This window comes from Oryctolagus cuniculus, chromosome 6, assembly GCF_964237555.1.
Source record: "Oryctolagus cuniculus chromosome 6, mOryCun1.1, whole genome shotgun sequence".
Lineage (NCBI taxonomy): Eukaryota > Metazoa > Chordata > Mammalia > Lagomorpha > Leporidae > Oryctolagus > Oryctolagus cuniculus.
The window spans coordinates 101,158,438-101,186,193 of record NC_091437.1 but is presented as its reverse complement, the minus strand read 5'-3'; the positions used below and the strand labels follow the sequence as shown (position 1 = coordinate 101,186,193).

The following is a 27,756-nucleotide window of genomic DNA, read 5'->3' as shown; positions in this document are numbered from 1 at the left end:
AAATTTATTCTTTCAATATGAGGGAGAGATACTTCTATCAGATAAGTAGGTTTTTAAAGGCAGTGAAAGGATACCAGCAAGGTCATTACATAATGATAGAGTTCCATCCTGCAAGAGGAAATAACATTTGTGTGTATATATGTATAGATAGATAGATAGATAGATAGATAAAGATATATAGTTTATAGCCCTTGTCTCTACTGTTGAGGAATAGTGTTTTTTTGTCATACTATTTCTTGAACTCTTTATTAGTGTAGGGTTAATCATGAGTATAAAGTAAACTGAAAAAAAGATTTTTGTAAAAGTTAAGAGTGAGGATAGGAGAGGGAGGAGGAAGAAAGGTTGGAGCTTGAGTGTGAGGGAGGATAGAGTGGGAAGTATCACTATGTTCATGAATCTATATATATGAAATACATGAAATTTGTATATATTTAATAATTTTTTTAAAAAATGTCCCATCAAAGAAAAGCCCAGGATCAGATGACTTCACTGCTGAATTTTACCAAACATTTGAAGAATTAATATGAATCCTTCTTAAATTTTAAAAAATAGAAAAGTATGGAGTTCTTCCAAAGTCATTCTATAAGGTCAGCCTTTTTTCCATGCCAAAATCAGACAAAGATACATCCAGAAAAAAAAAAAAAAAAAGAAAGCTATAAACCAATATCCTTGATGTTCATAGACACAAAAATCCTCAACAAAGTATTAACAAATTGAATCCAATGACACACTGAAAAGATACTCAAGGCCTAGAGTTGTGGCATAGCAGGTTAAGCTGTGACCGATAATGCCAGTTTCCCACATGAGCTCCAGTTCTACTCCCGACTTCTTTACTTCTGACACAGCTCCCTGCTTAAGTACCTGAGAAAGCAGCAGAAGATAACTCAAGTGCTTGGGCCCCTGCCCTCATGTGCGATACCTAAATGGAGTTCCTGGCTCAGCCTCACCTAGTCCCGACCCTTGCGGCCTTTTGGGGAGTGAACCAGAGAATGGAAGGTCTCTCTCTCTCTCTCTCTCTCTCTCTTTCTCTCTGTCTCTTCCCCCCATAACTCTTTAAAATAAATAAATCAACATTTTAAAAAATAATTTAAAAATAGATGAATAAAAGATCTTTCATCATGATCCAGTGGAATTCATTGCAGGATTACAAGGATGGTTTGATTTATATAAATCAATTAATGTGAAACACATCAATAGAATGATCACTTCTCGGCCTTTTGGCTAAGATCAAGTGTACATCAATAGAATGAAGGACAATAATGATATTATCATCTCAATAGCTACTGAAAAGTCATTTGATAAAATTCAACATTCCTCATGATATACGTTCAAATTAGGTTAACATACCTTAATGTAAAAAGTGTTGCAAAGCCATCAGATAACATAATAATGAATGAGGAATAGCTGAAGGCTTTCTAAGATGTGGAACAAAACAAGGATGCCCACTTTCATCATTTTGCTTTTCAGGATAGTACTGGAGCTCCTAGGTAAAGCAGTTAGACAAGAGAAGGGGATAAAATGTTTCGATTCATGTAATTCATGGGAGAGACCTGGACAAAGTTCCAGGCTCTGGCTGCAGTCAGACCCAGCACAAGCTGTTGTGGCCATTTGGGGAGTGAACCAGCAGATGAAAGATCTGTTTCTCTCTCTGTCTCTTCCTCTCTCTCCATAACTCTGCTTTTCAAATTAATAAAATAAAAATCTTAATTTTTTTTTTAAAAAAGAAGGTATCGTGTCTGCTTCCAAATATACATCCAGTGTTGGTATTCTCATCCAACATCAAATTACAGGCCTCTCTTTTCTCCCTGTCTCAATAATGTCACTCTCTGAACTCATGCAGTGCTACTCCAACTGGACTTGCTTTTCATGAACAGAGTGATGTATTTTAAAAAATAAAATCAAATCACGTTTCATCCTACTAAAGACAATTCAGTGAATCATTGACACATTTAAACCAACATTAAAAATACCTAGCATTCTCTCTAAGGAATTGCATGTTCAGCCTGCCCTTCTGTGTTTCGTCTCCTTCTCAAGGTTTGGCACTAACTTTCTTGCTTGCTAAACATTCGTGACCAGTGTCTTTCAGGTTTTTGAGACTTTTTTTTTAACTTGGAAGCATGTTCATCTGGTAAAGTCTCGAATAGTACTGAGTTACTGGACTATAAGATAATGACTGCTTACTTTAAGTTACACGTATGACTAAGACTTAATGTCTTTCCCCAAAAAATTTCATGGGAAACTTGAGAGCTCTGGTACCCAAAAGTTTGTGGCACTGATAATAATTTTATAAAAGATAATATCAACATCTCTAAAATTATTAAACCATTTTAAACACTAACAAAACAACCCATTTCAGTTTTTTTCTGTTTTTATTTAGAAAGTTCAAACAACATCACAGTTCAGAAATATTTTAATCTCATTATAATTTAACATTTAAAAAATCTAATAATTTTGATTTTCAATAATGAAATTTATAAAAATAATTTTACATTTATAAAATGAATTATTTCACAATAACTTATCCATTTCTGTTACCTGAAAAAAAAGTTGTGTATTATATAAAAGCAATAACTTTCTTATCAATATATTGAAAATATGCTGAAAACATCAGTTCCTGTCTAGCATTTTTGGCAGTTCTGTATATAAAAATATTATATTACAAATCCCCTGACCATAGGTATTAAAACCAAATCATTGATAATAATTTCTAAAACATAGTTGTGTAGTAATAAATTAGAAGATCCACTAAAAGTAAATTTTGTGTTTTACATTTTAGCGGTGTTTGTTATGATCTGAATGCTTGCCTAGTTCAAAGTTCCTGTGTTGAAACGTAATTGCCAATGTGACGGCATTAGCAGGTGGTGCCTTTGGGATGTCATGAGGGCAGAGCCCCTGTGAATGGGATTAGTGCCCATACAAAAGAGGACACAGAGAGCTCCTGCCCCTTCCACAAGCAAGGACCTAGCTTGGAGGTCCCACTCTGAAAGAGACACTGAATTTGCCATGCCTTGATCTTGGACTATTTAACAAGGAGAACCATAAGAAATATATTTATGTTGTTTATCATATGTGCGGTTTATGGCATTTTGTTATTAAAGCTCAAATGGACTAAAACAGTGTATTTTATATCTGCTGACAGAAGAACCCAAAATAGTAAACAAAACCTACAGAAGACATTTGTATTTATAAAAATCAAAGACATTCATGAGACAGACATTAGAGAAAATTTTCCAAAATTAACAGCTAAAATTTTTTCCATCTCACCTATATATTTTACAGTTTCACAAGAGTGCCAGCTCTTGAAGGAATACTATTGATTGTATTAAATCAATGACAGCTTTTAAGTAATCATTATTCCACTTTAAGTGTTCAGTTTCATTTTAACAGCCAATAAGTCAGTTAATGTTAACATCTTTTTATTTCTAATAATAGAAATTTTGAAGGGCCCTAAAATGATTTAATTCAATCTCTTACAGCTTGAGATACTCTTTATTACATCATTCATAATTATGTTCCCTGCTTCAGTAAGTATAGTGAGAGAGAGGAACCACTGCTTCCTGAGGTGAAGTGTTACTGATTGTTTAAAATAAATTCCAGATTCAGATGATATTAAGGAGCTTAGGGCTCCAGTTAGCTGTGTTCAGTCCAGAACCGGTCATTTCACATATTCCGGGTTGTTGAATTTCTGAAAGTCTTCTAAGTCAGTTATTTGATTTTGCTTTGATTTATTTTATCAAAATTTATTTGGTGTATTTTTATTTTCTTTAATGTTTTGAGGGGAAGATTTTTGTCATAAGTAGAAAGGTGGTTCATATTCACACTACAACAATTTTGTGCTCATCACTTATTTGAAAGATATATTACAGATAACATGACGGACAGCATTCATCCAATCACTCAATTGCATATATTTAAAAACCGCAGTGTGAGTAAAGTGCTCACATTTTTCATCACATACCAAAGATCACCTTCATTAAAGTCGATCAGACCTGAGTTTTGAATGTGGCTTCTTACTTTTCAGGTATATGAAGTTCGGTTACAATCCATAAGCCTCCAAGCCAAAGATGTTTTTATTTCCAAAAGAGAGATAATAATGCTGCTTTAATGGGGCTTTTGTGAGGACTACACAAGGCACACGTGTGGAACATGGCTCATTGGTTTCCCCATATCCTTTCTCCCAGAGTTGTACAGCCTGAGCCTGCACAGGCTTTCCACCCAACAACTCCACGGCCCCCTGGGAGATAGTCGTGGTCATGTGCTGCTTCCTGCTCAGTGGATGGCTATTTCTAGATTGTTTCAGCAAAAAAGAAACAAACATTTCTCTCAGTGAGGCCACTGTTTTAGAGGTTTCTTTGGTACAGGGTAGCTGTATCCTAACTGATAAAATGAGCATGCTCTATCTGAATACACACATTCAAATACAGTCCAGTTTCATAGATTACCCAGTCATCCTTGAGAAAAGCAAGTAACTGTGGACCAGAGAAGCTTCTTGGCCACCGAATGCACATAATGATTCTTCTTCAAAGAAATACATTCTATTCTACAGCAACTGCTTTGCCTTTCTAATCTGCAAGCTTATAATTTATAAAAAAAACTTGGTTCATTTTATATTAACCTGGGATTTCTCATCTGCTATTCTCAGTTAAAAAAAAAGCACTTAGTTCTGTATCACATCACAATAAAGCAATTATTTACAGATTTAAATTAATATTAAGACAACAAATGAAAGTAATACATAGGATTCAACTGTTTCAGGCACAGTTGGAAAAAAATACAGTATATAAACATATTCAAACTCAAATATACACTGGTTGCAGGTGAAGTTTTACACAGTAGGCATAACAAACAAAAGGAGCATATAAACAAGAAAATGATACCATCTTACAACAGCACCATGAAAAAGTTTTGGCTGAGAGTTTGCCAAAAGGTCTATCCTGAGATATTTCAAGGCCAACTTTTCACATTTATGCAGTGCCGTTCGAAGTAAACATGTCCTCACAATTGCTTTTGTTTGGAGAGAGGCTGATGTGAGATGACGGACGCTTGGTTTGCAGCTATTTTGTACTGTTCTTGTCCAGAACCTTGGGGTGGGGAAGGGAGTGGTGTTTCTGGAGTTGCTGAAACAAACAAACATAGAATTGTCTGTGATGGTAGTGGTTAATGTGCCTTTGCCCGTGAAACCCCACACAACTCCAACATACACTTGTATTTTTTGACACATTTAAAAATTATCTTACATCCCACAATGAGCTACATCATGCATTATCAGTCTGTCGACATACACTGAATAGGCAATTTCACTCTGCTCCTCAAATAACATTAAGCAGGAATAGGTCACTGTAAGGTGTCATTTGGTTTCTCAATAGCATTTGTGAGCATTTGAGTTGCTAACAAACCCAGGAAAAAGGAGTTAGTGAAAAGAATGAATAGACTGTTAATGATTTCAAATGTTTCAAAGCAAAATATACTTTTTAGATAATCAACATGCATGAAAAATAAAAACATATTTGGTGTGGATTCCATTAATTTAGACACATTAGATGACATAAAAAATTAAGGTTAAAATACTTTGTAAGTGTTTTGATATCTAAGCTACAGTCAAAGGCATCTGAAAAATGCTGGTCTTGTTTTTTCAGTATTATGCTATTACAATTGATAGCTTGCCTGTCCTCTCCCCATCAATGTAAAAAGTAAGCCTGAAAAAGTGAATAGAAAGTAATTAAATATTTTAAAAAATTGTGTTGAATATAAGATACAATTTGAATAGTTCATTGTCCAGAATAGTATTTCCTCCTATTATAAACCCTTACCATGTAATTATATAATTTATTAGATAATTAATATGTTTAAAAACTTGAAATATTTTAGTACTTATTATTCCATATATTGAGCAGAATAGATAAAAATTTTAATCAGGATAATTAATTTTATTATTTTCAAATGCAGTTTATCAAAAGAATATAAAAATTTGCCTTTAAAATTATTTGTAGATATTTATAATGGACCTAGAATCACACTAGCCTTTTCTAAAAGACAGACAAAATATGCATCATCTTAGATTTTTTTATTCATGTGTTTAATGTCTTGTTTTGCATAAAATATAAACTATTCCAGATGAGCACAAGCAACACCAAGTTTTCTGTTACAAATGATTCTCATAAATGTTTTGTTAAAAGAGGAAAAATAAAATTAAAAAGTGTGATAAAGTGATTTTTAAAAGATTAGGGCTAGTAAATATATTTTTTAAAATCATAGAACACTAGCACTTACAAAGTGAGGGATTCAAGTGCCAGCAGTATTGTCAGACTCTCCCATTGATGCCTACAATACTTAATGCATTGTCCATGTGTTTATTTTCTGAATTTATGAATAACTGTTCCCTGAGAAACACAATTCTGATATGGTATTGGGCTTGTCTCTCTCACTGTTCTTGACTATCTGGTAAATGAAAATGGTAACATTTACTTTGCAAGGATGGTTCCAAATTAACATCATTCAAATACTCATGATTAAATACATCAGATTATTTCCATAATTTATGCTTTTTATTATTAATTTCCTTTCTGCTTCTCTTAGAAACTCAAAGAATATTGTTGCATACACAATTTACAAAAACACACTCCAGGCCTTGTTTTTTTTTTTTTTTTTTTTTTTAATTTTTTGACAGGCAGAGTGGACAGTGAGAGAGAGAGACAGAGAGAAAGGTCTTCCTTTGCCGTTGGTTCACCCTCCAATGGCCGCCGCGGTCGGCGCGCTGCGGCCGGCGCACCGCGCTGATCCGATGGCAGGAGCCAGGAGCCAGGTGCTTTTCCTGGTCTCCCATGGGGTGCAGGGCCCAAGCACCTGGGCCGTCCTCCACTGCACTCCGTGGCCACAGCAGAGAGCTGGCCTCCAGGCCTTGTTTTTAAAGGGAAGCATGACAGCGTCCATCTCACTGGTCTCTACTTTCTCTCATGCTCAAGCAGTCAGGTGGAAATCACAAAACTGTTATTGCATAGCAGGGAACATTTAGGTAAAGCAATATTGTAGCTAGATACTAACATTTATTGTGAATTCAATAGGCAACACTAGTATGCCTTTTGGTTGCAACACAATAACTCTAGTCATCTCAGGGAGTTGGTTGGTTTGGTGTTCTGAGGCAATGGAGGCAAATATGAGATTAGCCAATAAAATTCAGAAGCAATGAATTAATTCTAGATATTTTGTTAGATAATTAGAGATTTTTAGCACCAGGGTAGCTTGAATAGACTTTGCACTAAAACTCCAAATAATATGTGATTAATTTAGCTACTAACAACCCCTAGGGTACATAGAGCTTTATGAGTTCCAAGGAGTTTCACTTTGCCTAGTTCTTGTATGCAGGAATCCAGATAAAAGTCTTAGTTGAATAGCACTAGTCTTGCAACAATGTAGCGCAATTTCATCAGGATTACTCACAAATAACTGCGAGCTAACTGCATAAATAACACCTCCATCTATTAGTTCAGCCAACGACTTCCAATGGAAGGAAGACCTTTCTCTCTGTCTCATTCTCTCTCTCACTGTCTAACTATCTGTCAAACAAATAAATAAAAAGATCCAAATGTTTAAAAAAAATGTAAATGAGAAATCAGCTGAGTCCTGGAAGTAGCTGACCATGGGTATTTGACACTGCCGCTATCTGAGTCACTAACTGTGCAGCCAGGAACAGTGAAGGAAGACATGTCCACATCAGTGACAAAACTGGCTGTAATGAAAAGGATGCAGCTATCCCAAAGGAATTAAAACCAGCCAAAAAGATCACAATAAACGCATTCATAGATATTTTGGGACACTGAAAGTACAAAGACGGAAAGGTTGAAAGCTAACAAACTTTCCAAGGAGTAAAATTCATCAGGCCATAGACCAAGATGCTCATATCTTACTGTAAGTTACAGAAGGAGACCAGCTCTGTTCAATTTCCCAGATTTTTTACATGAAAATAATACACTTTAATGCTCAGTGTTTCTAATGTTTCAAATTACAGTACACTAAATAAATATTAGGATTATTACTTCCTCAATTTCTCTACATACATATATATATAATCTATAGTTTAATAGAGTTCTTAATGTTTGGAGAAACATCTGAAAAGTTTATTTATTTTCAGTTTTATTTGAAATGCAGAGAAATAAAAAGCTCCCAATCCACTGGTGTAGTCCCCAAATGCCCACCACAGTTGTGGCTGGGCCAGGTCAAAGTTAGAAGCCTGAAACTCAGTCTAGGTCTCATATAGGGGTGGCAGAGTCCCAGGTATCTGAACCATCAGCTGTCACCGCCAAGGCTGTGCACTGGTAGGAAGCTGGATTAGAAGGGGAGGAGCTGGAATTGGAACCAGGAGCTCTAATAAGGGATAATGGTATTCTAAACATCTTAATAGCTGCACCAAATGTCTATCCCCTTGATAAGCATTTTTACAGGCCATAAACAATCATACTTTTCCCATGATTATTGATTTTTGTATGATTTTAGCTTGCATGGTCATTTTTATGGTCCCTTGCCAACATGCAAATCTAAGACAACCTGTGCATTCTTTTGTGCTTCCAAAACCTATGAAGTAGAACATTTTAAGATCTCATGCCTAATTAATGAGTAGCTGAATATCACTATGCCCCATAGTTGAGTCATGGAGAGTACATTCTATCCTGTTTCTACAATTTCTGGGTAATAATGGATTCTTCCCTGAATTCCACTTTTTCTCAGTTAATTAATTTAAGAAATATATAGTGGAAAAGTATCCCAGATACTTACAGATCTGGTCTGTGTGAACCAGGGTTGACATGGGACCTAAAAGTATTGTTTGTCCAGTTAATGGATCTTGAGACAAATGTGGATGCATTGGGTGATGGAGATGGCTACCATCATTGGAAGCACCTACAGAAGATAAGAAGACACTTGCATGAGTGGTAATGTAACCAGAACGGCAAGTTTACCTGGACATGAATGTTGATAGAAGTTTGAATATTGCTATTTTTGCCAAGTGCTTTTTGAGAATTCAAAAATAAGTGCACAGAACCACTGCCATAACACGGACCATGTCAACTTTCACTGCACATTGGCTAGATTAATGTTGTTTCATATTTTGCTGTATATTAATAATGGAACGTATATGCTATTTCCTGGAATCATTAGGCTTGCTGCCTGTTGTTAAGGCAATTCCAAGAATCACTTACCTTAAGTTTATAGTATTTGGGATCACCCTAATAGCATGAACAACTTTTATTTCACAAAGATATCATTAGGAACACATTAAGCACCAGAAACTCAAAAATAATGCAGTGATTTTACAAGGAAATTTAATTTACATCAGAACACAAAATAAATGGTTTCTTAGCTTATTTCTGACATTTATTGGAGCACTGAAATCTAATTTTCCCTGTCTACTGTTTTGTATCAATTATCTCAAGACAACACATTCATTTTTAAGTTATTTACTACTCAGGCTATGTTGCAATTCTAATATTCATAAGATTTTAAAGCAGTCAGGGCATTAAAAAATTAATACATTTCAAGAGGTCTTTAAAACAGGAAATACACTTCTATTTATCATATTTGGAAGGATCTGAATGTAGGCTTAAGGGCTCTGTGGGGTAAAGATGGTGGATTAATAAGAACGGAGACTTGAGCCCGTTCAAATTTTTTGTCTCCCTCCAATAGGTTTTTCAGACTTTCTAAATATTAAAAATTGAGTTATCATATCATGGCAGAACAAGATAAAAGGCAGAAAAACATGGCACATCAAAAGATGAAAAATACGTGAACCAAAAAATAGGTCAAATTTACTTTAATGTATTTAGTATGATGTCAATTGATGAAATAGAAGTTCATAAACATACTCACCACCCAGTAACATTTCCTGAAGGAGGTTGTCAATTTTGACCATCCCAAAAAGTTTCACAAACTGTATTTGCTCAATCATTTGCCAGGTGATGCTTTGCAGTGTGGGCAGAAGCAGCAGCAGTTCTCCAAACCTCCCCCGAGAATCATACTGCCGATCATTGATATAGTCCTCCAAGCTGATCTGCACTTGGAATCGCATGTTCTTAATTTTCACTGGGTCACTCAGCCCTTTGGCATCTAATAAAGGGGGAAAAGGGACAATCTGAACACTTAATCTCATCAGAGTGTGAAACCAAATATTCAAATACAGAAAAAGTTTCATTTTCATTATATTAATTTTAATGGAGTTTTGAAAACAAACCTGGGTCAAAAAACACAATTGCCTTCAAACAAGCATATTCGTTGTCATCAATCTGGATTTCTTGAAATGGTCGAACCAGCTCATCTAGGACCCGATTGGCCACACGGCTGATCTCAACTTCACAGCTGTTGCGGTGAATTACATAGTTGTTTCCTAGGGTGCAAAGCAAACACACAAGTTAACCACCTCCCCTCAAAAACTATCAAGCCTTGTTTACACCTTTACAGAACAACAATCAAAACGGAACAGTGATAGTATTTCTTCTCTCAGTAGTTACTTTAGAAAACCTTAAGGATACTTAAAGGATCAATAATATTGATAATGTGATCACATGCATTTTAACAGTCTCCGTCACTGGTGATAATACCAAAGTACAGACTAATAACGAGCTAATAATTGACAAGGGCAAACCAACATGTAATGATTAGCTTTCCTCCATGTCAGTCATCCATTAGTGTCTTACTCATTAACGGGCGTAACACAAATCCTAAAGAATCTTTGTTATTTATAGTGGATTAAACAGCTCTCCTTTGATGCTTAGGCAGATGAAGGAGTGAAAACTGAGACAGGGCTTTAACAAGCCTAAGTAAAGGAAGCCGATGTGAAAAAATAAAAATAAAATAGCATGTGTATTCTCATGAGTTGCTCATTAGATATTCCCTCTTCCTGGATTTCTTTAAACAGATGAGTGATGAACACTTAAGGAGCTACATTCAAGACAGTTAAGAAATTAGAGCACTTGGTCAACTACTCCCTGTAGTTCTTTCTAATTTAGATATTCTCTGGCTATGATACAATAATTACTTATTGTACTTTCCTTTTTATTTTTTATTTTTATTTATTTATTTTTTTTGATAGGCAGAGTTAGACTGTGAGAGAGACAGACAGAGAGAAAGGTCTTCCTTTGGTTGGTTCACCCCCCAAATGGCCGTCACTGCCAGTGTGCTGCGCTGATCCAAAGCCAGGAGCCAGGTGCTTCCTCCTGGTCTCCCATGCAGGTACAGGGCTCAAGCACTTGGGCCATCCTCCACTGCCTTCCCAGGCCACAGCAGAGAGCTGGACTGGAAGAGGAGCAACCGGGACAGAACCGGCGCCCCAACCAGGATTAGAACCCAGAGTGCTGGCACTGCAGGCGGAGGATTAGCCAAGTGAGCCGTGGCTAAGATAGAAGCTAAATTGCTATTTTCCATTTTCATGAAAAGCAAAATATTTTCAATTCTTTCACTATATGCAAAAGACAATCTTTGAAGTAAGAATATGTCCTAAAAGATTTATTCAATGTAGCCTAACTCCTTTCCCCAGATTTATTGAGGTATGATGGGCAAGGTAGTATAGATACATAAAGTGCACAGTGTGATGTTTCAATATACATATACAATGTGAAATGATTACCAAACTAATTAACCTATCCATCATCTCACAGTTCCTTTTTCTCTCCTTGAGCCTCACTCTTTCTTACTGGAAATTACCTATCCTAATGTTTCAATTTGAATGACATAGGAGACTATTATAGTTATGTTGCAATCAGATTTATGAAGAAAGAAATGTTTGAAATGTTTACTAGAAAGGCAAGAAAGGTATTTAATAAGGATTTCAGTGCACAGTCTCTGCAGTCAAATTATGTGGTTTAGAATCTTGGCTCCACTCTCTCTTAGCTTTGTGACCTCAGATAAAAGTTCTCTGTCCCCATTTCTCCACTTGCAAACTGGACTGAAAATAATAGTATTCATCCCTTAGCATTCTAGAAATTAAAGTAGAAAGGATGTACCTGTAAAACACTCAGAGACACATACTTACATAGTAAGTCCTCAATCAATACCAGCTATTGGTATATTATGTTCTGCTTATTTAAATTTAGAGCAAAAACATCTATCAATGAAATAAAAAAATCTCATCATCATTTTATACAAGCTAGTAATCATTAGAAGGAAAGTAATCCTAAAAATCTAATTTGATGAATTTAGTAAAATGAGGATTTAAGCAATTAATGAAGCTTTTCCCTCATGTTTTTCCCACTTGATATCCTACTTTTGTTTCTTCCAGAACAAATTTTTCAGACATTGCCACCAAATTTTTTTTTTTTTACAGGTAGAGTGTACAGTAAAAGAGAGAGACAGAGAGAAAGGTCTTCCTTTTGCCATCGGTTCACCCTCCAATGGCCGCGGCGGCCGGCGCACCGCACTGATCCAAAGGCAGGAGCCAGGTGCTTCTCCTGGTCTCCCATGGGGTGCAGGGCCCAAGCACTTGGGCCATCCTCCACTGCACTCCCGGGCCATAGCAGAGAGCTGGACTGGAAGAGGGGCAGCCAGGACAGAATCCGGCGCCCCAACCGGGACTAGAACCTGGTGTGCCGGTGCCGCTAGGCAGAGGATTAGCCTAGTGAGCCGTGGCGCCGGCCCACCAAATTTTTTAATTGGTTATTTTGTAGCACATCAAGGACAATGACATCATAGCAGATAAAAATGTTCCTTAAAAGCACATAAACTAATTCATTAAGCAGACACTTTGAAGTGTGAAAAAATTTTGGGACCACAAAAGACAATCAGATACATTACTAACTCTTTGTTCCAATGCAATTTAAACAAACTTCAATACTATGTTTATTGAGCAATCTTTCCTTTTTTTAAAGAAAAAGATTTACTTATTTATTTACTTGAAAGGCAGAGTGACAGAGAGATAGAGAAAGAGAGGGAGAGACAGAGAGAGAAGGAGAGATCTTCCATCTGCTAATTCATTCCTCAGATGGCTGCAATTGCTGGAGCTAGGCCAATCCGAAGCCAGGAGATAGGAGGTTCTTCCAGGTCTCCCATTTGGATGCAGGGGCCCAAGTAATTGAGTTATCTTTCACTGCTTTCCAAAGTGCATTAGTAGGAACTAGATCAGAAGTACAGCAGCTGGAACTCAAACCAGAGCCCATATAGGATGCTCCTGCTGCCGACGGCTGCTTAACCCGCTAGGCCAAAGTGCCGGCACCATGATCTCTCCTTGTTATTAGGAAATTTTGATGTTCTGTAATCATATCATTGTACTCTGAACTTAACACAATCAAGGCAAGGAAAAACAGGAGCAAGTCAAACACAATTAATCAAATTTGATGTGTGAAGTAAGGGCACCATGTGACAATGCTTATGAATGCTTTGTATGTACAGAATAGATCCTGCTTGTTATTGTAAGGACGAAATATGCATAATTTTTCTTAAATTAAAAAAAGCTTACCCAAAAGCAATATATCTTTATACATCATGGATCTCTTTGTAGCTCCAAGCAGTAAGTGTTCCCCCGCGTGAGCTCTCAACAGTGCCACCTTAATGAAAGATTCCAAGTTTAGCAATTAATTATAAAATATAATGATTAAATGATGGCATAATTCAAGTCTGATTAACTTACAGTGCTCTTTTAAGCCTGGGACTTTTTAGTTTTAACAAACTATAATACTCATAGATCCTCACCATATTAAGCCTTCTAGTTTTCTATCTTATCATGTCAAAAGAGTTTACACTTCAAAATTTCTAAAATTGCCTAAGAAATCAATACAACGGCAGCAGAAAAAAATGCAGAGCAGTTAACTCTTGGAGGGAAACAGAATCAGGCAGATAAGAGGTCAAATACCCACTTAGTCACGAACTACATGTTTAACCTTGTGTAAATTAACCAGTGTATTTGGGTCTGATTTGTTCACATCTATAAAATAGGAGTAACAATAAAAAGAAAACTCACTGTATTTATGGAGACTAAATGATAAAATACACATAAAACATAATCCTCTGACCATAATAAACAAAGGCAAGATGAGGACTTGTAGTGGGAAACGGATAGAGGTCTGGGTTCCACAACTCCAGATAGAACCTCTGAGTGTGCAGGAAGCTCTCAGTTGAGCTTCATTCATATTCTCAATACCGGCTGGAAATCACCACTGGGAGGCATAGGAAGCATTCCACGTCCAACACATACCAAAGTCATGCTTCTCCAACATCTTTGTCATCTTAGTAAACAGTACCATTATCCAAACCGTGTGTTCATATCTAAACAGAGCCTACTTTGAGTCCTCTCTAACTCTACAATAAACCCCATTGCTACTTCTCACATTAGAAGCCAAACAGAAGCATCACTCTCTATTGCCATGGCTACTATTCAGGTCCAGGTTCCTAGACAACCACAACACATTCAGTAGGTATTCTGGCTTTCTTACTAGTTCTTCCATCCTAAATCCTCTTGACGGAGCTTTCATCTTGATATTTGCAAAATAGTAATCACTTAATATCACATCTCTGCTGAAAACTCTTCAACGGTTTCTTGTCCTTAGAATATGATCCAGAGTCATCAATCATAGCTGCTGGGGTGATGGGAGGTGTGGGGGAGGGTTTGATACTTTAACCTCTCACCCGCCGTGTCTCTTGACTTCATCTTGCGACACCCTCTCCTAGCATGACTCAGAACTTTAGAACATGCTGTTCCTGTGCCTGGAATGCTTTCTCCTACTATCATGGTGTGCTTAGGTCCCTTGTTGTTCAGGTTGCAGGGCCTATTTTCCCTGATGCCTACTTGGAAGTATCCTTTCCATTCCACCCCAAGCATTCTCCAACAATTCATCCTATTCCACGTTATAGCATTTTACAGAACCTATCTCCACCCAGAATTAACTTTCTCATAATTTGTTTATTATTTATTGTGTGTCTCTCCTAAATTTCAAATTTTATGAGAATGTTGAAGCAATCTTTCTTTAGTGCTGAATACCCACAAACAATAAAACTCAACAGCAGTCTCCCGATAAATGTTTGTTTGATGAATTTACTGAATGGATTCCATTTCACCAATGCAGGATTCTATTTCATAGATGGTAAAATGGAGATAATAATACCTGTGCCACAGAGCTCCCCAGAGAATTAAATAAAATAATATAATTTATAGTGCAAGCAAAAGTTAATTCCCCAGGGCATTACCCATAATAGACACTCATTAATCATGGTTGTTAATGTACACTGTTAATATTAAAATATCAGTTAGCAAATAAAAACTGTTTCTGACTGGTTACTGGATTTCAGTTTCCCAATTCTTAAATCATGTCTTCATACATAAGTCAGCAACTTCTAAAGAGTGATAATAAAAATATAAAACTGATAAATAACATAACCCTACTTATATTGCTTGGGGTGAGACTGGTAAGTTTTAGCAATTTAGCATTATTCACTTTGGCATAATCTTCTGAGCCAAGCTATCTTTACGATATGTCAATAACCATGACTCAGACCAGGAAGGCAGTTACAGAACATTTTAAGAATGATTTCAGACTTCACAGTATTTTTTTTTTCCCTGTCACCAGGTGAAATGCTCCCTTAGAAATAAAACTGCTAACTTCTTAGGAGTGTTTTTTTTTCTGGTTGTGCAAACATTTTGTCCTTCTTTGATTTTTACACAGCCATGCCCTTTCCCCTGTGGTTGTTTCTTTGTTTTTGTGTGTCAGTGATAACGAACGCTGGTCAGAGGGTGTACAGATGTATACCATATATCACATCTACCAACGGTAATTCAATATGGCAAAAATTGAAGCTTTCTAATGACTTTCATCTATAAAAATTACATAAGACAAGTTCAAAATGAATCTGAATCTTCATAGACTAATTGGAATTCAAGTCCTAATTATGAATTAAAATGTCTTAATACCTGTGACAAAGTACAAAGACATCTGTATTAGGAAACAATCACGAGATCTCTATTTTTCTGATGATTTCAGATTGTGATTTCCCAACCTTTCTTGCCAAAACTAATATTTTTATACGATAAACGCTAGAATAAAATTGTCAACATGAAAGGTAAAACTTCTGCTAACTGCATAAACTGCTTGCCAAGACACCAACACATCTTGTATGGTGTCTGTCCAGGAGTAGCCTGGTATTGCTGAGGAATTTTTACAGCACCTGCGGGAAGCACCAAGACACACCAGTGCACCTTTTGCCTCCCAGAAATTTACTCTTCCAATACTTTCTCTCACAATGGTAGTTACTGTCAATCTTGCTCTCACATAAGCTTTTTAAACTCCAAGAGGGCAGATCAGTGTCTTGTTCAACTCTTTTCCAATCAATAAGTTTGCTAGAGCCCTAAAATACAAGTCAAACAATAGTGCCCCTTGTCAAGAAAATATATGGAAAAGAAAACCCAAACCTTTTCTCTTATGATAATTTATCCCTGGTCAAATAAAGTAAATTTACTACAAATATAATTAGGCTGGCGCCACGGCTCACTAGGCTAATCCTCCACCTTGCAGCGCCGGCACACTGGGTTCTAGTCCCGGTCGGGGCGCTGGATTCTGTCCTGGTTGCCCCTCTTCCAGGCCAGCAATCTGCTGTGGCCAGGGAGTGCAGTGGAGGATGGCCCAAGTCCTTGGGCCCTGCACCTCATAGGAGACCAGGATAAGTACCTGGCTCCTGCCATTGGATCAGCGTGGTACGCCAGCCGCAGCGCGCCGGCTGTGGCGGCCATTGGAAGGTGAACCAACGGCAAGGAAGACCTTTTTCTCTGTCTCTCTCTCTCACTGTCCACTCTGCCTGTCAAAAACAAAACAAAACAACAACAACAACAACAACAAAAAACAAATATAATTCAAAGGACACAAATGCTTAGTACAAAAACGTTTCTTTAAAAAACATACAAACACACACAATTTCCTTAACCTATACCTGATCATCCAGTGGTAACTCACAGAAGGCAGGAATATATTTAGCCCATTCCACCAGAACTAAGAGCTGCTGCTTCATAGACTCACAAACATCACCAATACCTGCAATTTTCTTAACATTTATGTCAGTGCTTGCCCCTGGGCTGGGGACTGAGATCTAGGGGTAAGAAGAACATAATATTAATTCGTCATCTAAGATAATACATGGAAAATCTCTTTTTTATTCCTATGGCTATGATAAGAAAACACAGCTGAAGCAGGCATTTGCATTTTCACAGTGTTTTGAATCATACTAAAATATGACTTTTAGCTGAGAAATAGCATACTTTTCAACTTAGAAATTAAGGTGAAAACATTCAATATGCAGCTTCATGCTCTGGGAGCAGTATCTTGTTTTCTGGTCAAGTTTGCAAATAAATTTACCACAACTTCTGGGGAATTTCCTAATTCAAAATGGTTTCTATATGCAATAGGCTTTATGGCTCTGTTTTTCATTAAAAAATGGAATTTCCATTAAGGAAGTACACTTTTAGTGTGCTGAAGTTTGTGAGGAAAATATTTGCAGCTTATAAAATTTGCTCAACTAGGAAGAAAAGTTTTAGACAGGAAATCAGAACTACTGAGTTTAGTTGCATGACAAGGAAGAGCATCAGAATAAAATCAAGAAACCAACTGTTGACTCAGCAATGCTGAAGAGATTAACACACAAGGATAAATTTTTAAAACTATAATTATGAGATCTGCAAAACTATAAATGGTGCTTAAAAAACTTCTCTGCTACTCTACTTAAAAGTTTTTATAAATTTAATTTTTGAAGATGTGTGTGTGTATGTGTGTGTGTTGAGTGTGTGTGTGTTTATGTGTATCTGTATATTTTCCCACAACTCCCTTCTAAGTCATTCTCTAAATGGTGCCAAAGTCTTTTATAAAGTTGGTCATCAAAAAATTTCAAGCTGACAAAGGTGATGTTAACCTCATCATATGATGCCTTGGTTTTTAAAAATGAAAGTCATATCGACTCTGTAGAATCTGATTAACTACCTAGCTGCTTCACAATTGACTTTGTAATAGAAAAATATCATTGGCATTTCTAATGGGGCAAGGCTAAAATAAACGGCTTTCAGTGAATTTCTTTGTCTCCTGTTTGAATATATAATGAATGACTTACTTTTTAAACTTTAAAACTGATATTCTAGAAAAAACTAAAGTAAAAGATCACTTTTTCTCATGTTTTCTGAATTTTGGCACTTCATTAAAAAAAATCTATTTCCAAAGCAGGTATCAAGGTGACTTGAAATGACTATAAGTCATTTTCAAGGAAAGAAACCTTGATGACATGTCTTAACCCAACTGTCTGAAGGTCATGGTCTCTGATTTTACAGATTCAACCCATAAAATAAAATAACACCCCCAGGGCATCATGCAGGGCCTTTTTTCATCAACATAGTTTTTATTCTCAAGGAATTTTAGACTGAAATGCTCTTGAATTTTCCACTTAAAAATAGGATCTTGTCTCAAAAAAGTCAAAATTAAACCAGCTGCCCATTAACTCTCTCAAACAAAAAACTCTCGAATTTGTGTCGATGTGATTTATTCTAGTAACGAGTACCCTTGAATGAACCTAGATGAGTTCAGCTTTATTCCTAAACATAACACAGGGCTGGATGCCAGAGAGCAGCAGGTACCTGGCGAGAACGAACTTCAGCTTGTGCCAGGGTGTTAATGGAGGGAATGTTGCTGCCATCAAATGTACTTCTTCTGGTGCTTATTCTGTCGCGTTCATTTTGTACAGCTAAGGAAGAAAATGCCAGCATTTATTGGTCAGTTCTCTTTCATCTACCTCAGGTTACACACTTTGGAGTAAAAAAAAAAGTACAAAAAGTTAAGGAAGACTCTAGAACACGTTCATGGGGAAACAAGACTGACAATATCTTCATTCTGTGCCAGTTAGAGCTCTTACAATGCCACTGGTTGATACTTTGTGATGGCACACACACAGGCAGCACACCTGGCTGATGGTTCTGCCACACTCTGTGTTCAACCAAATGGTCTTCTCTTCACTCCAGGTTACTAAAACTGTAAGATAACTAGAAGCAAAGTATCGCCTATGCGATTGACCAGGTCAAAGATAAGAGTGTATTCACAGTTGGAAGGTGAGTCATAGATTTTGAAACCTGGATTTTCTTTTTCCTATAAAACCCTACCAAAACTGGAAAGTACATTTGTCTTACCTAAGGTGATTGTAAGATTGCAGTCTTATGATCTCTTAGGAAGCACTGTCCCTGGGAGAGTTTAGAAGCATTAATAATAATACTAATAATATAATAATAATAATAAAAGTTGCAGCTGTTTAAGGTCATTCTGAGAAGACTGAGATTTGAGGATCAGCATTTTGGACAGGTGAAGAAATCTTACAAAATATTTAAAAGTTTCTAAAACAGCATTATTGTGGAAGGCAAAGAATGAATAACATATATCTCCAAATCCCTTACTAAAAGCTATATTCTTAAACATTAAAAGTGAGAAAGAGTATGTTAACTACTTTCTTGTCATATAAAGAGTACATTGAGTCAGATGTTAAAGTTGTATTTTAAAACTTAGAAGGTAAAATTATCTTTTATTAATCAATGAAAAGGAAAACAAGATGTGGATACTCTAACTTATTTACATTAGTACTCTAATCTGTTCTGCTGAAAAGAAGACACATTAAACTAATAGATTTTTTTCTGCAGTTATTATTTTTAGTAAAGAAATACACCAATGCTTTTTTCTGAAATTTTATACTCTTACAAGGCATTCTTTTTTTTAAAAGATTTATTTACTTATTTGAAAGACAGAGTTACAGAAGCAGAGAGAGAGACAGAGACAGAGACAAACAGAGATAGAGACAGAGGTCTTCCATCCACTGGTTCACTCTCTAAATGGCTGGAATGGCCCAAGTTGGGCTGATCTGAAGCCAGAATCCTAGAGCTTCCTCCAGGTCTACCACATGGATGCAGCGGCCCAAAAACTTGGGCCATCTTCTACAGCTATCCCAGGCCACAGCAGAGGGCTGGATAGGAAGTGGAGCAGCGTGGACACAAATCAGCACCCACATGGGATGCCAGCACTGCTATACCTTAGTGCCAACCCCTGAAATCCAGCAATTCCCATGCCGAAATCTAGGGAGAGACCCAGAATTGCTGGCCATCAACTGCATTAAGACTTGTGTCTTTAAGATGAAGTGAATGGTCTTTAAGTTGGAGTGAATCATTAATATTTTATTTTAAAGTCATACTTATTGATAGCTTGCACTTTTGTTTTAACAGAAATTTTAGTGATTTACAACTTAAACTGATTCATTTGGAAACGCATCTATAGAAATTAAAAATCAACATGTTATCTTTGCTTTTATGAATTAATGTACATGATCAGACATTAGAAAGAGATTAAGACATTGTCAACATTGGTAATCCTCTTATTTTTATCAATGTAATTTAATGTTTATATGTTTAATCAATCTTGATACTGTTATTACTAAAAAGAAGAGAAATATATCAACTTTGAAACTCAAATGTTACTCTGTATTATCTTTAGAAAAATTATTGCATTATTTCTAAAGACATACTTATTTATTTGAAAGGCAGAGTAACAAAGTAAGAGGGAGAGAGAGATCTTTCATCCATTGGTTCATTCCCAAAGTGGCTGCAGTGGCCAGGGATGGGCCAGGCTGAAGCCAGGAGCAGGAACTTCTGGCTCTCGCACATGGGTACAGGGGCCCAAACACATGGGCCTTCCTCCATTACTTTCTCAGCCTCATTATCAGGAAGCTGGATTGGAAATGAAGCAGCTAGAACTGGATCTGGCACCCATGTAGGATGCCTGTACTGTAGGCAGCAGCGGAACCTGCTATGCCAAGACACCAGCCCCACATTATTTCATAAAAAATTATAACTTCACTAGTTCTGACATAATTTCATTTTATAATTATAAACTCATAAAGGAAATATATGCGCATGATTTACTTGCAATTTTAGGGTAAAAATGAAGTTCAAGTGAAGATGGATGAAAACAATTTAAAAGCATGTCATTAACTCTATAAGCTACCAAATGGATATTTTTATATTAGAAATGCCATTTTTGGAATGAAAAAGTATTTTTTGTAATTTTACAGACTTTTTTTGCCAGCCTTTTTGAGATTAACAACCTTAGCAAAACCATTGGAATGTTTGTATTTTTAGCATATTGAAGGACAAAGAAATAAACTAGCTATATTTCAGTTGGATTTGGTATATTTTTATACTTCTGTAGTATCATGATTTAAATTGAATTTTTAACTTTGTAAACTAGTTGTGCAAAACCACTAAATATGATATGTACAGGGATACAGCAAAACTAATAGGTATCAAATATTATAGCTGCTGGACCCTGCCAAAGATTTAGAATGTGTTCAACATGTTTATTTGTAAATTAACCATTTTTAGAATGTAGAAGAACATACTCAGAGTTTTTAATATTTCAAAATGGAATTAGCACACATTAAATTAGTGCACTTAGTTGAGCTGATTATATTCAATAGAATAACAACTCTCTAAGGGAATGTGATTTTTTCTATTATGCTCACTACTGAAACCTCAGTACCTAGCTCAGCATCTGGAAAGTAGCAGTGCTCAATAAACATTTGTTAATTGAATTAATGCTTGAAAAATAGAGCTAGTATTCATGAAACAAAGATATTAAATTGTTGTGAATATAAAATGTGTTTAAAAACACACGCATACTGGGGCCAGCACTGTGGCGCAATGGGTTAACACACTGGCCTGACGCGCCGGCATATCATATGGGCACCTGTTCAAGACCGGGCTGCTCCACATCCGATCCAGCTCCCTGCGATGGCCTGGGAAAGCAGTATAAGATGGCCCAGGTCCTTGGGCCCCTGCACCTGAATGGGAAACCTGGAAGAAGCTCCTGGCTCCTGGTTTCAGATCGGCGCAGCTCCGGATGTTGCGGCCAATTGGGGAGTGAACCAGCAGATGGAAGACCACTCTCATTCTCTGCCTCTGCTCTCTCCGTGTAGCTCTGACTTTCAAATAATAAATAAAATAAATCTTTAAAAAGAAACACATGCATAAAGTGTTAGTCCAATAGATTATATTATTAATCTTTTGACAGGACACTGGAATGGTGTTTAAGACTAATTATATAGCCAGGAATAGCACAAAGGTGGAGAGAATCGTGTCTCTATGGAGTGGTCACCCCACACACTAGCTGGACACTTTTGAGCTAAATTTTTTTTTTTGACAGGCAGAGTTAGACAGTGAGAGAGAGAGACAGAGGGAAAGGTCTTCCTTCTGTTGGTTCACCCCCCAAATGTCCGCTATGGCTTGCATGCTGTGCCGATCCGAAGCCAGGAGCCAGGTGAATCTCCTGGTCTCCCATGAGGGTGCAGGGCCCAAGCACTTGGGCCATCCTCCATTGCCTTCCGGGACCACAGCAGAGAGCTGGACTGGAAGAGGAGCAACCAGGACAGAATCCGGCGCCCCAGCAGGGACTAGAACCCGGGGTGCTGAGACCTCGGGTGAAGAATTAGCCAAGTGAGCTGCAACGCCGGCCTGAGCTAAATTCTTTAACACAAGGAGCCAAATATTCTCTCATTAATACACTGAGGAAAATCAGAACTCATGTAAAAAGATTATTATGTTTAATTAGTATGTGTGTATATCAATAATATTCTCATCATCATTATTACTATATTACCTTCTTTTTTCATTCCTGCTCTAAAACATTTTCTTAATCGACAATATCTACATTGATTCCTTTTGTCCTTATCAACAACGCATTGCCGACTGAACCTATAACATCAAACAAAGATATATTAGTTTGCAGAAAATTAGCATTTATCAAAAAGCAAATAAACAGACAAATGGTCTTTAAGTAATAGTCAAATATGGCTCAATAGGAAGAATGATCTGTATGTACATGGAAATATAAGCTTGACGTCTCAGGCAATCTTATAATGAGATTAAAAATGAATGAACTCTAATTTTTGGATAGTATACATGATCATTTCTACCATGAGTCATGAAAACAAAATTTAAATTCTAGGTGCTTACTGTAAATAGTTTCACAATGGCCTGGATTACAGATCAGAACTTCAGTCCATTGCTTTGTCTCTTTTTCAATATTTTTTTTATTAATTTTAAACATTTAAAATATATTTCAGAATTTGTTTAAGAGACAGAAAATAAAACAGATATCTAGGGCGAGAGCTCCCATCCACAGATTCACTCCCCATAGACTTCGAAGGCAGGTGAGCCAAAAGTAGAGCTGGGAACAGGGCAATGTGGGTGACAGGAGCCTAATTACTTGAGACCTCAGTGTAGCCAGGAAGCTGGAGCCATAAGCTAGAGGCAGGTATCAAACCCATGTAGGACATGGGTGTCCCAACTACCAGCCCAAGCACCAGATCAATTTTAAATGCACACACATCACAGCCAACTGAAGTTCACTTTAAATCTCAAATTATGTATCGAGGACATTGAGAACAGCACTGTGACAACAGTCCCTACACAATGATGTACTCCATACCCATTAGAAAGATTGTAATTGAAAACAAAACAGAAAATACAAATATTGATGAGAATGTGGAAAAACTGGAACTCTCACACAATGCTAGTTAGATTATTAAATAATGAAGCTATTTTGGAAAAATGTTTGGCAGTATCTTAAAAATCTAAGCCCAGCCATTCCATGCTAGACATAAAGTCAAGGGAAATAAAACATATGAAGGTTCTTCAAAATGTTCAGAGAAAATGTATGTTGTGAAAAAAGATATGTTTGAATTTCAAAATTCTTGAGCAAAAATAAACTTTTTTGAATTAGATTTTTTCCACAAACTTTTTCAAGTACCCTCATATTTCCATGCACACACACACAAAAGCCTATACACAAGCGTCCATAGCATCAGTCACAAATAGCCAAAAAGTGGAGACAATCCAACTGCCCATCAATGAAGAATATCAAAATGAGGTATGCCCACACAAAAGAATATTATTATTTGTCAATAAACAGGAATGAGGTACTGATACATGCTACAATGTGGATGAACCATGAGAACATTCATCTGTTCTAAATTAAAGGAGTTAGTCCTCAAAGGAGTCCTCAACGGCCACATAGTGCATGGCCAGCTAGAAGAGACAAATCTATAGAATCACAAAGTAGATTGGAAGTGTGGGAGAGAACTGGGGGAAAGGGTATGAGGAGTGACTGCTAAAGACTAGTTCAAAGGTTGATGAAAATGTTTCAAATTGATGTAATGATAGTTCACAATTTGTGAATACACTAAGAAAGCTGAATTGTATACTTAAACAAATATACTCTCCCAAGTCTACCATTCACTGTTGATAGAACTCAGAGATGTTAAACAAGGTTAATTTGCAATTGTACAGGAAGGAGTAGGACTTGCCAAAAAATATTGTTGTGTGACTGTACTTTACAGATTTCAGAGCAAATATTAATCATATAGTAAGCAATGACATTTCTTTAAAATTATAACATAAAATGATCCCTTTGTATTAGTATGTCCCTGATCATTTGTAATTTATCATTAATAATGAAAATAAAAGAATATATTTTGTGAGCCATAGAAGAATATAGTTCCTCTGAAAAATATGAAGGGCCACTTAAAATTGAGTAAGAAGTAAAACTTACTGCAAATGAACTGAGCAACAACAGAGATGTGTTTTCTGGGTGAAGAAAAAGCATTGTTTGTTTAGAAATGCATGGCTAAGGAGACCAGAAAATACTAAGTAGATATTTGAAGATATCTGAAAGTTATATATTGTTTATTACACTAGAAAAAAAGAAATAGCACCATGCTGTAAGTTAACTTCTTCCCAAATGTCCAACTTGCTCTTAAAACAACTTAACAATTATATACATCCCTTTCAAAGATAAAATTTTCTGTTAAAATACATAATTTTTGTTAATAGTTCATATTCATTCTAGATGTATTCTGCATCCAAGAACTGATCAAATTGCAATATCTAAATCTAAAGTGTTATGATGTTGACTTGATATCATTAACAATAAAAACAGCCTACTAGAAATGTGTGGCACATATAGTTAAATGAGCTTTAAATAAAACATTTACATTTAAGGGCAAGAAAATGTTACATTAAAAATACATTTCAAACTGCAGGAGTCAAAAATTCACTTTTACTTGTTGACATCTTCAAGCTACCAAAATCACCTGCAGTTTTATAATTTTGTTTTACAAGATCCAGGATGTAATTACACTGAAAGGAAAGCCAATATACATAAAAATACACACACTGAGAAACCATTTAAATAAAGATTTTGAAATGTTTAGTGGTGTATGAACATGTGGTAAAACAATAAACACAAGGAAAAGATCGCCACCAAATTTCAGATAATAGTTACTTCTGGGAGAGAGAGGACAAAGAGAAAGTGACAGGGGAGGTGTCTAGTAGAAGCATCAGCTGTACTGACCTAACCGGGTAGTACACACATGAAATTTTTTACACGTACATATGCCTTTCATAAGTCTTAATGTTTCATAAAAGTGAACTACCTGTGTGAATGCATTGCGCATATATACCCGTGCATTTTTACCTTTATTGTGGCTTAGAGGTTTTGTTTATGAGTTATAGATATATGAAAGCTCTGAATTTTCTGCTGTTACCTCCTGCATGCCATTTTCCAACACATCTAAAGATTACTTTCCTAAAAGGCGCATTTCAGGTACCTGCAGGAATACACGTGACTCTTGCGTATGCTGCGTCTGAAGAAGCCCTTGCACCCATCACAGCTCGATGCCCCGTAATGTTTTCCTGTTGCTCTGTCTCCACATATAGCACATAAACAGTTGACGCCATTGTCTGTGGTATTCATACTTGTTGTCTCTGGGGCAGAACTATCTGTTGCAAAAAAAAAAAAAAAACAACAACAAAAAAAAACAAAGGAGTTTAGAGTGAGTACTGAGTATTTCTTTCATTTTTTTAAAAAAAGTATTTATTTATTTATTTAAAAGGTAGCATTACACAGAGAGGGAGGGAGAGAGGGAGAAAGAGAGAGAGAGCGAACGAGCGAGCACACTTCCATCTGCTGGTTCATTCCCCAGCTGGCCACAAGGGCCTGGACTGGGAGCCAGGAGCTTCTTTCAGGTCTCCCACATGGGTGGAAGGGGCCCAGTGAATTAGACCTTCTTCCACTGCTTTCCCAGGCACATTAGTGGAGAGCTGGCTGGATAGGAGGAGCAGCTGGGACTTGAACCAGCGCTCATATGGCATGTTGGTGTCACAGGTGGCTGTTTTACCTGCTTTTACACCACAACGCAGGCCCCCAAGTGCTTCTTGATTAAATTGTCCTTTCGATTACCCACAGGCTCACAAGAATCCATTCTTTGGCTTCTTGGAGTCCTTTCCTTTTTCATCACTAGTCGTCCATTCCAAACACCTGAATCCCATTTCTGTTCATTACATTTCAGGATACCATAAGGCTCAGTCCCCAGCTAAACTCTTTCCCAAAGAAAGCTCATCCAGTCTTATGACATTAAACATCGTCTGTAGAATGAAAAGTCCTCAAATTGTATATTTTGTTCTAGTCTATCTTCCAGATGTCAGTCTGAAATGCCTAAGTATCTATTTTGAAGCACATGTAAGACTCATAAATTAATGTATCAAAAACAGAACTGTGATTTTTTTTTAACCTATAACTTGTCTTCTTTTCAGACATTCCTATGTCAGTCCATGGCTTCATGCTGCACTATAGTCAGTAACCTGGGACTCTTTCTCAAATTATCTCCTTACCTTTATATATAATCCATTAATTAAGTACATATTTAACATACAAATGTAATCTATCACTTTTTACCCTTTCACTATGGCCAACCTTATTCAATCAAACACCATCTTACCTTGGCTTATTGCAACAGTTTCCTATCTAATTTCTCTACTTGCACCCTTGCTCTTCCAGTGTTTGTTTATTATATCAATGCCACCAAAGTGATCTGGGTATAACAGATTTATATCCTATCACCATTCTGTGTCCAAGCCAGCCATAACTTGTCACTAGATACAGAATAAAGCCTTAGCACTTTACCATGGCCCATAAAGTCCTGTGGGATGAAGTCCCTGCCTGCCCCACCCCCTGCTCACAGATCTGTTACCACTTTTCATCCTGTTCACCACTCTCTAGAAATATTGCCTTTTTCTTTTCTTCTTTGAAGCCTCTTTACAGCTTGAACCTTTTGCACTTCTTGCCTCAACTGCCTGGAAGGAAAGTTATTTTCCTAGATTTCCTTGAGTTAGTGTCAGATTTCTGCTCAAACCACATTTTGTGGGAAATCTTCTCTTAAAACACTTCTAAAAGAGTCACCGCTAATCTGCCCTTAAAGTACTACCTAGAACCTTACTTATTTTTTAATAGCAACTTCATTGCCCAAAATATATTATGTATTGGTTACTCATTTTTTACTCATCTTTACACATAGAATATTAATATTATGATATCAATGTATGTCTTATTCATTCCTTTGTTTTCCAACTTTTAGAGCTGTACTCAGCATAAATAGGCATCAAATACATGTTTCCAAGGAAGAGGCATTTAAAATACACTCAGATATTTTTACTAAGTAAACATTTCTTAATTGAGTTGATGTTGACATCTTAAAAATCCATATATACTCAAAATATATTGACTAAATATATGAAAATTTTAATTTATCAATTGTATAATATGAATTATTATATTTGTAATATAAAAAAGAATAAAAACACAGATTGTCATGTCCCAATTACATTCAGTGACATTACATATATTCTACTTCCTAATACCTCTGAGTAATCAAATATTGTCATACATA

The 27,756-nt window shown here is 36.4% G+C and overlaps 1 protein-coding gene across 5 annotated transcripts in view; it reads right to left on the bottom strand.

Annotated features, from left to right (window-relative positions):
- Positions 1–2,350: 2,350 nt before the first annotated feature.
- Positions 2,351–27,756, bottom strand: part of HNF4G (hepatocyte nuclear factor 4 gamma) — a 138,627-nt gene continuing 113,221 nt past the window's right edge. For all 5 annotated transcript variants that reach the window (XM_008255676.4, XM_008255673.4, XM_070075241.1 and 2 more), the window contains 9 exons: positions 25,639–25,810; positions 22,629–22,723; positions 18,578–18,684; positions 16,894–17,049; positions 13,436–13,523; positions 10,220–10,372; positions 9,859–10,095; positions 8,770–8,892; positions 2,351–5,117 (listed from right to left, as the gene is read on the bottom strand). In XM_008255676.4, the coding sequence (XP_008253898.1) occupies positions 4,996–5,117; positions 8,770–8,892; positions 9,859–10,095; positions 10,220–10,372; positions 13,436–13,523; positions 16,894–17,049; positions 18,578–18,684; positions 22,629–22,723; positions 25,639–25,784 (1,227 nt within the window). In that variant the 5' untranslated portion in view covers positions 25,785–25,810 and the 3' untranslated portion in view covers positions 2,351–4,995. The remainder of the gene's footprint in view (positions 5,118–8,769; positions 8,893–9,858; positions 10,096–10,219; positions 10,373–13,435; positions 13,524–16,893; positions 17,050–18,577; positions 18,685–22,628; positions 22,724–25,638; positions 25,811–27,756) is intronic.